The sequence below is a fragment of the Biomphalaria glabrata genome, chromosome 6, assembly GCF_947242115.1.
Source record: "Biomphalaria glabrata chromosome 6, xgBioGlab47.1, whole genome shotgun sequence".
Classification (NCBI taxonomy): Eukaryota; Metazoa; Mollusca; class Gastropoda; family Planorbidae; genus Biomphalaria; species Biomphalaria glabrata.
In genome coordinates this window covers 39,296,305-39,305,763 of record NC_074716.1, presented here as the reverse complement: position 1 = coordinate 39,305,763, position 9,459 = coordinate 39,296,305, and the positions used below count along the sequence as shown (strand labels likewise).

Sequence of the window (9,459 nt, the reverse complement as noted above, 5' to 3'; positions counted from 1 at the left end):
CCCCATTTAACTCTATCTTTCTTTATTAATATCATCCAAACAATTCTGTGTAAGCATATGAAAGTTCAGGAAACTTAGATAAAGATTATTATCAGCTTAATTAGGATTTAGTACTCAAAAGTTCAAGCATCCTGTTTTTCTACCACTGACCTATTAAGTGGCTACAATTAAATGTTCAATATATTCATAAATTCTTTTATTAAACTATAACAAACCTTCTTGGCTAATATGTCTTTATCACAGCGCACCCTTGGTTTATTGAGACTTGTTGCTGCTACATCAGAGCTGGTGTTGGTTTTACGAGTCAGCTCCACATAATATTTGTAATCTGACAATAACAATGTACACAAGTATTACAAATCTTGATACAACATTTTCAATCTAAATGTTATATGCCTTTATTTGAAGACTAATTTAAAAATACAAATATCAGCAAAGGTTGTGGATCAGAAAGATGATGCACAGAGGAATGAAAGAGGTAGAAGGAAAGTCTTGCCCAGAAACTCTCAATGTATACCTAAAGCCATCTCCCTCTTTGAAGAAACTAAGCATTACAAAGTAGAGACATATTTCCATCTGAGAAAGACAATGACTGATCCCTAACTTCAGTTTAATGCTAAAAATATAAACTGAATTTAAGTATCACAAATGTTTTAAATGTTTAAAAAATTCTCAAAACTTCAAATTAATATAAAATAATGTCAAAAGTAAAAAAAAAATCTATACAGCATAACTGTCTCTATTCTTTATTCTATCATTCAAAGAAATAATTCTGTTTTTAGTCCAAATATTTATATGATGAATAGTGACCTTACCAGCAAAAATGTTGGAGCACTGCAGAATGTCAGCATGACTTATTTGTAATATGACTTCTGGTTTTAAGTGACCTTTCTGGTTCAAGAAAATGACCTGCCTGCTGGATATGAGGACAAACAAAATGCCTTCCCCGCTCTTGCCTGAAGTTAAAGTCTCCATTGCGATCAGGCTGTTGAAGAGAAAGAAATGTTCTCACTTTTTGTTAAAACAAGCTTTGAGCTACTTATTCAATCTTTTGAATAAAATACTCACTAAATCTATCAAGAAGATTAATAAGTGAAATGTTTTTAGGAATGTTTTGTTTTGTTTAAATAATAGAATAAGAATGAATGTTATGCCTTAGGATTATGATCTTGTGATTATAGTTTTTAATTAAACTTTAAAATAATGTATTATAAAAATGCCCTATGACTATGTCCCATTAATATAATCTATAATCATGTCCTAATTTTGTCTTATGATTGATAATGAATTATTTATCTGGATTTAAAATGTTGAAATGTGGGCCAAAAGATTCCTTGTTCAGATACACTTGAAGAGACAAAGAACTTAAAGAAGTAATTTCTTTGTTTAGAAAAAGTGCTTTAATTCTTTCTCTCCTAATTGACGATGCCAACGTTGATTCAACCCATTAAACTAAATTGATTTTTAAATCTATAAAAAGATCATGCATTCCCCTATAATTCGATACCAAATATAACATTTTCTGATAACAAACACAAAAGTTATTGAAGTTTAATCATAACAGGATAGTGAAATACAAATGAGCAAAATCAATAATTCTATCGGAACGAGGAAAATAATTACGAAGAGAAAGAGTTAATGTGTAATTCTCAGAACAGATAAGTGCTTGTGTAATTTTTTAAAAAGTGCTTGCATAATTCCAAGAAAATTAACCAAAAAAAAAATATTTGTTCAAAGCTTAATATAAAATATTTTTGCTTTTCAGTCTTCTTTGCTCAAATGTTTCTAGACAAATTTTTTTTTAATGATGTTAATGTGTTAAAAGAATGGTTAAACACTAAAAATATTTGAATACTCACTATTCAGTGTAGTCATTTCCATTCAGCTCAAAAAGTGTATTCAGTGCTTCAGACTGAGATTTGCTGTACAGTGGCAACAGTCCCCCAGGGCCAAGCGTGCAGCGAGGCGGTCTCATTCGGCCAGGGCATCTCTGGGATGTCCTCAAGCTTGTGTCTCGTAAAGCATTAGCAAAGCCCGAAGTTAAGTCCAGTACTCCAGAAACAGGTTTAGTAACTGTACCAATCACACCTTTACCCATTCCTTTGATCAAACCCTGTCAATTAATGAATAGAGATTGAATTGTAACATATATCTTAGTATTTAAATCTTGAATAACATCTAGAAAAATAATGAATGAATTTTGTTAAGTGATGTTCACTGATATGTTAAGTGATATCCATTCTGAAATTTGACTCTTATAATTTTTTACATATACATTAAAAATTTAAGATAAATTTAGTGAAAGTATTTTTAGACAACTTGTACTTACCATGGGACCCTCATGAGCCCCAGATATGGTCTGAGAAATTAAACTAGTCACTCCACCCATCAGGCCATGACCCAGACCTTTGATGCCAGCCTTCACATGGTCGGAGCTACTCCCAGAAGTGACATTCCTCAAGGCCTCACGCCGCTGATTGTGCTCTTCATCAAAGGTAACAATGCTAATTCCATCTGATAAGGAGCTTACAACCTAGGTGAGGATGTACATCATACAAACATTAAGGTATGGTCAGCAAGCAAACAGCCTTCTACTGATTAAACATTTTTTATTTAAAGTATATGTATTTTAAAAAACAAACAAACAAAGTAGTAGTACTTACCTTGGCGGTGGAATTAGAAAATCCATGCGTGACATTCTGAACCAAACCAGTGATGTTTCCATCTTTGACTAAACCTGATATGCCTTCAGTGATATCATTGAACAGGCCTAATGGATTACCTAAGAAATCTACAGATCCCAATATTTTGGCTGCCTGTCCAATCAGTTCCTGTTAATGATCAAAAACAGATGTGGGGAATATTAGTATCCCAAAGCTTTCTACTTTTAAAATGAATGCTCAAGGTTTACTAACACCATTACAAATGTTTCAGATGTGTTGATTTGTTGATTTGTTGATTTGAGGCACATCGGCACAATTTAGGCCATGTCGTGCCTGCAGTCCCTTAAGGACTATTCTCTCTCTAAACAACAAGGGCCAGATTCTATACAGTGATATAATTAAAATCAAGGTCTATTCACAGTTAAAATAGTAAAGGTAGTAAAAATTTAAATATTTGGTAAAAATCTAATGTAAATAGTGCATGTTCACAAATTCAGAAATCAGATCTTCGTAGATAGCCCCACTTCCTGAATAAAGCCCAGTACCTTCCCAGGGTCGACATTATTAAATAGTGTTTTTAGATTAGTGGCTCTAAAATATTTCGCCCTGACATCCTGGTATCTGGGGCAATCAACGAGGATATGTTCCACGGTGAGGCGAGAGTCACAGTACTCGCAAAGTGGGGGCTCCTCTCACTTCAGTACAAAAGAGTGCGTGATGTAGGTGTGGCCAATCCTAAGTCTGGACATGGTTGTGCTACCACGCCTTGTCAGACCCTTAGATGTGGGCCGCCACCTGACATCCGCCACAATCTGCCTGAGTTTACTGTGAGTCTCAGCCTCCCATCGGTTCTGCCACTCTCGATAGGTGGCAGAGGCAATACTTTGTCTCAGGTCCGAGTAGGGAATTTGGGTTCCTGACACCGCATGATTTAGGGCTCTCTTTGCTTCTCTGTCTGCGGCTTCGTTTCCCTCAATGCCAACATGGGAGGGGACCCAGATGAAGGTGACATCCCTACAGTCGGCTGTTATTTGGTCCAACAGCTTCAGGCTCTTATGTACCAATGGGATGTCAGTCTTCATCCGCCCCAAAGCTTGCAATGCAGATTTGGAGTCGGAGCAGATTATAAATTTACTCCTTTCTGATGCTTTTACGGCCATAAGTGCAAGCAATATTGCGTGCAATTCGGCCGTAAAGATGGAGCAGCCATCGGGGAGTCTACGGGAGATTGTTTTGTTCCGAAAGGAGCAGGCACACACGACCTTTCCCTCCATTTTGGATCCATCTGTGTAGATGGTGCCACAATCTCCGTAGCTCTCCTGCAGTTCCCTAAAGTGGACTTGTAGTATGCTTGGGTCTGTATTTTCTTTTTTGAAATTAAGGAGGGATAAATTTAATTTAGGTTTATTCATTAGCCAAGGAGGATTCTGAGGGGTTTCTATTTTAGAGATTTGGTCAATGGGTGGGGTTAAATTTTGGATGGGTTCTCTCATTCGAAGGCCCAACGGCTGTATGACGTTAGGCCTTTGATTGTATAATTCTACCTCTGTGGGGTTAAATATGGAGTCAAAAGCAGGGTTCGTGGGGTTGGATTTTAGCTTGACTATATACTGCATTGCAAGCTTTTTCATTCTTATATCCATTCCTGGTCATGAGTGTCAGAAGCGGAGTTGCCCACTCGGACCTGAAATTTTCGATCTTTCAGGAATTCCTCCACAAAACGGGGGAGGTGTCCCTTAAGCCCCATAAGCGCCAGGTCACGTAGAATGCCATGTTTCCAGGTTGTGTCATAGGCCTCTTCTATATCGAAGAATACAGCTACTAGATGTTCTCTTCTGAGTAATGCATTTCTAATATAAGCTTCCAGCCTTACCAGGTGGTCAGTTGTTGTCCGCCCCTGCCGGAATCCGCATTGGTAGTTTGAGATCACTTTATTCCTTTCCAGGTACCAGACCAGCCTACTGTTAATCATTCTTTCCATGGTTTTGCAGATGCAGCTTGTTAGTGCTATTGGTCGATAGTTAGCTGGGTCAGAGCCGTCTCTTCCCGGTTTAGGTATCGGTATAACTGTGGCTTTCCTCCAGCTGTTTGGGAAAGCGCCTGTTTGCCACACACAGTTATAGACCCCTAGTAGGACTGCCAATGAGGGTTCGGGAAGGTGCTTGAGGAACTGGTAATGGATTTCGTCTTCTCCAGGCGCTGTGTCATGTGACTTGTCCAGCGATTCCCTCAGTTCCTCAAGCGAGAACGGTTTGTTGTAGTCTTCATTGTTCTCTGACCTGAAATCAATGGGGTGTCTTTCCTCCCTGGTTTTGACTTTTTGGAACTCTGGCGTGTAGTGTGCAGTGGATGATTTTTCTGCTATTGAGGATGCAAGGCAGTCAGCTATTTCTCTGGGGGACGTGACAGTTCGTCCTGTTTCAGATGTGTACATGCCAAACTATCCTCAAGATTAGTCCTCCTTTCTCATAAAGATTTCCTGTCCTTTATAATCAGCCTATGATGGCCACATTTTTATTCTGCTTCATTTGTCAAAAACAACATTGGACAGATACATTTTCAACAAACTTTGTATCTATTGCTTGCCTTTTTGTTTTCCTTTTTGAAGATGTCTTATGTTTTACTTATGGTTCAGCAGGGTTAGGGTTAACGGTAGATTTATTCTATTTCTATGTACAGTTTTTTACCCTTGCAGCAGCAAATCTTAGTTTTTGTTTAGTTTGAAACAAATAAAAAATTGCAAAAAAAAAATGATGAAGTGGCTTATAGTGCTAGGCGAAAACAAATAAAAACCAAGAGCAAAAATTAACCATGTGTGGAATGAGAGACTTAAAAGCAAAAGTGAAGATCAAATCAAGTCATAGGACATCAAGGTTTGTTCTACTCCAATGAAGAAATGTTAATCAGAGAGACAAACAAATTATAGTAAGGCCAGGAAAGTGATGGGTGGATAACATAATAAAATAACTTGCTTCCATAAAATGATCAGTAATTTGAACATAGTGCATTCCTAAAATGAAACAATTTCAACATAATGCATAACTTACTTCCTTAAAATGATTTTTGATTTCATTCACCAAAAAATTTTTAGTTTCAAACAGGTAAAACTTTTCAAAAGAACCTGAAGAAAAAACATGATAATTATTATACTATACCAAGTGTAATCTCAATTTTTTTTTGTTTATCAATTTCTATATGCTTAGGAATATAATTTGAAAGTCAACCATTAAAGAATGATTCAACACTAAGAGTAGAGAACACTTACGCATCTCAATATTGGCCTGCTCAAAGGCTATCAATCTTGTTCCTAACAAATTCTTAATGGCTTTCAAGTCTGGGTTCAATTTGCTAGCTGTCAACATACTCAGTGTCACACGGTTAAAGTTGACTTTGATGTGTCCAAAATAATAGCGTGTGGACTGTATAGCAGTTGCAGCAGACAGAGCTCTGAAATGTTACAACAAAAAAAACCCACTGAGAATTTCATTCGTTTGAAAGTATTTTTCATTTGAGAACAAATTAAGATCAGTGTTGACCTCCTCAGAAAAAATAAATCAAGCAGAAATAAACAAGTTATTATTGTAATTGTTAATTACAATTTAAGGTGCTCTCTAACTCAGGTATGGGAAGACCAGACACAAACTAGATGCTTAAGAAATGAGAAGAACAAGAGAGCAACAATAAAATGTGACAAACTCCTACTTCACCAAATCTTACACCTAGCAACAGGCAGTTTACCATCTTTCAATAATTTCTTCCAAGGAAAGTAAAGGAAAAATGTTATGATTGAATATATTGCTATTGACCTGCCTTGCAGACCGCCCTTCAAGTTAGTGCAGAAGATGCACTCTAAGTTGTGCACAGATAGGAACTAGACTAGAGAAGGAATGTTGACAATAGAGAGAAACAAAAGAGTTCTTCCCAAGTCTAGGGGACTGAGAAAAAAACTGTGCTACAGACTGTTATGATCTATGTTTGTGATGTCCTTGTTGCCTCCCTTACATTTAGAACCCTATATCAAGTGTTTCAAAGCACTTTGTCATTGACTCATTTTAAATGTGATTCTCCAGCTAAGTTTATTTGCACTTCCAAGCACATGTTTGTCTTAGAACTTGTAGATTGTCTTCTGACCTGTAGGTTTCATTGCCTTCCAGTTGATTCAAGGATTTATCATCTTTCCCAACACCAGCAAGCTGCAGCAGTTTATAAATCAGCTGCTCCTCAATGTGAAGTGTCATTCGTTTGGTAGAGATGTATAAATGCTTTTTAATGATAAAATAAAATAGTTCATTTAGAGTGACACAAATTAACAAGCTAAGTACATTTTTAGCAATTAACATTGACATTTCATTTTTCTTTTTACTGAAGGTTCATATAAATTGTTTTAAAGGGAAAATGGTTATCATGTAGTATTTTCTTTGCAGCAACACAGATGTTACCATAGGTTAAAATCCTTGGGTTGTTTTTTTTTTAGATAATTTGGAATGATAATAATAATAATAAGGCTTGTCTTTGAGTCAGAAGATTAATGAGGAATGCAGTATTTCCCATGGTTACACCGCCCCAGCTGTGACCTACATATTTTGCCACATCCAGGACAAGCATAACTATTGTCTGCCAGTGGTCAATTAAGAATGATAAATCCAGTTAAATTATTATGATTATTTTAAATTATTATAAATAATGATGATCCAATTAAAGCTGATATTTAGATATTTACATCAAAAAAAAATATTATTAGATTATATTATTACATGTGAACATTTCATAATCATAGATATAATTTAAAATATTCTTTATTATACATTATTTTAAAAATCTCCGTAACTACAAAAGTTGCACTATTAAAATTATTTTAATCACTATCTAGAAATGAACTTTACTAACACCCTACATGAAACCTCATTAAAGTACTTTTACATTTTATAGAACTTCAAATGTACCTTAAAAATTTGAGCATTCCACTTGCCACTTGGGACTTTATAGGCAGAAATATGTAGAGCTGGTGTGTTGTCTGGCACATCACTCCTGGACAAGGGAGTGACATACAAGACCACAGGTCTTTGTGCTCCCCACATCTGATTGTCAGCCTAGACAAAGTCAAAGTCCCCAAAATAGTATATAAGTGTATAGAAAAAAATGCATGAGTACATAGGTGTGCATAAATGTACATAAAGAGTAAATAAAATGAACATAAGAGAACAATATGTACGTAAGAGTATATAAAATGAAAATAAGACTATATAATAAGAACATTCTTTGTTTGAGACAGACTTAGTGAAGAACAAACAAATTGTAGAGGCACAAAGGGATGTAAAAAAAAAAAGGTTGGTGTTACCTGAATGTGTGCTACACTGATATCAAATGTTGTGGAGGAGGGCTGAGACTGTACTTCAAGGTTGATGTTCTTCAGTGTAATGTACATCAACTCTTCAGAGCAACTGTTCACCAGGGAGACACCTATGCCATTTTTCAGAGTTATCACCAACTGCAAGATAGAATTATACACAGCATTGAAATCTTGTTTCAACTTCCATTTGTTCATTTGTTTCTATCATAAGATTCTGTATGGTGGTATTCCCCTCTATGAAGTTTTCTCATGTCCTATACTTAGGTCAAGTGCTTTTTAAACAAAGTTTCACTTCAAAGAGAAAAACACAAAATAAAATGAAACAGTATAAAATCTTCAAATTTAATTAAATTATCTTTACAGATAGATTTTAAATTTCTTTCTTTCTACCTTTAATTGACATTGAGAGGATAAAACTTCTTAGTGGGCCAGGATAATGTGTCAATTATATATATATATACACACACAGAGGCGCAGTGGCTGAGCGGTAAAGCGCTTGGCTTCTGAACCGGGTTTGAATCCTGGTGAAGACTGGGATTTTTAATTTCGGGATCTATGGGTGCCTCTGAGTCCAGTCCACCCAGCTCTATTGGTTCCCTGAGACTAGTTGGGGAAAAGTAAACGTGGTTGGTCGTTGTGCTGGCCTCATGATGCCCTCGTTAATGGTAGCCCAAAGAAACAGTTGCAACCTTAACATCATCTGCCCTATAGACCACAAGGGATGAAAGGGGAACTTTACTTTTTCTTTTATATGTATACACATAAATATAAGAAGAAACAAATCTTTGAAGTCATGAACCAATCAACATATTTAATGATTAGTGAAACAAATCCTGACCTCAATGTTAAGAGAGTCTCGACCAGAACTTGGCTTGGTTTCCCTCCGGCCTTTCACTTCCTCATACACTTCCCATTCTTCAAGGTCTTTCTCCATGGTCATCCTCTTAATCACTTGCTGGATAGTAAAAAACATGAATCAGTTCAGTTACGTTGAAGGACAGAAATAAAGAAAATAATAAAAATAATGCCATCAATTGCTTTTTTTTTTTTTTATTTTTAGGATTCAGTTTTAAACATTCATGTTTTAAATAGCAATTATTCTTTAACTAATTAATTAGTTAAACATATTATTATTTGTTTTTTTATTGACTAGAGATGGCATTGCAGAGTTTGAAAAAGCAGAAACAAGCAGACTTAAAAGATAAACATATGCCAGTACATTAAGATTGTTTACAATATTTCATTGATGCAAGACAGAACTAGTGATATGATTCTAACTCAAACTATACAAGGTATTCATATAGTCTCTTCACAAATCTCACTTTTAATAGCAGACATTGAACATGTAGAAAAGGCTCGAAACTAAAAGAACAAAATGAGTGTTCTTAACACAAAGATAACTTATGCAATTGATCCTATGGCTAACACTTGCTACATGGCTAAAAA

At 35.7% G+C, this 9,459-nt stretch overlaps 1 protein-coding gene across 8 annotated transcripts in view; it reads right to left on the bottom strand.

Moving 5' to 3' along the window:
• LOC106056458 (intermembrane lipid transfer protein VPS13D-like) overlaps positions 1 to 9,459 on the bottom strand; it is a 75,351-nt gene that overhangs the window by 3,956 nt on the left and 61,936 nt on the right. For all 8 annotated transcript variants that reach the window (XM_056031567.1, XM_056031569.1, XM_056031570.1 and 5 more), the window contains 11 exons: positions 8,852 to 8,968; positions 8,002 to 8,151; positions 7,607 to 7,753; positions 6,795 to 6,925; positions 5,929 to 6,110; positions 5,711 to 5,784; positions 2,664 to 2,831; positions 2,330 to 2,533; positions 1,860 to 2,113; positions 816 to 985; positions 216 to 328 (listed from right to left, as the gene is read on the bottom strand). In XM_056031567.1, coding sequence (XP_055887542.1) covers positions 216 to 328; positions 816 to 985; positions 1,860 to 2,113; positions 2,330 to 2,533; positions 2,664 to 2,831; positions 5,711 to 5,784; positions 5,929 to 6,110; positions 6,795 to 6,925; positions 7,607 to 7,753; positions 8,002 to 8,151; positions 8,852 to 8,968 — 1,710 coding nt within the window. The remainder of the gene's footprint in view (positions 1 to 215; positions 329 to 815; positions 986 to 1,859; positions 2,114 to 2,329; positions 2,534 to 2,663; positions 2,832 to 5,710; positions 5,785 to 5,928; positions 6,111 to 6,794; positions 6,926 to 7,606; positions 7,754 to 8,001; positions 8,152 to 8,851; positions 8,969 to 9,459) is intronic.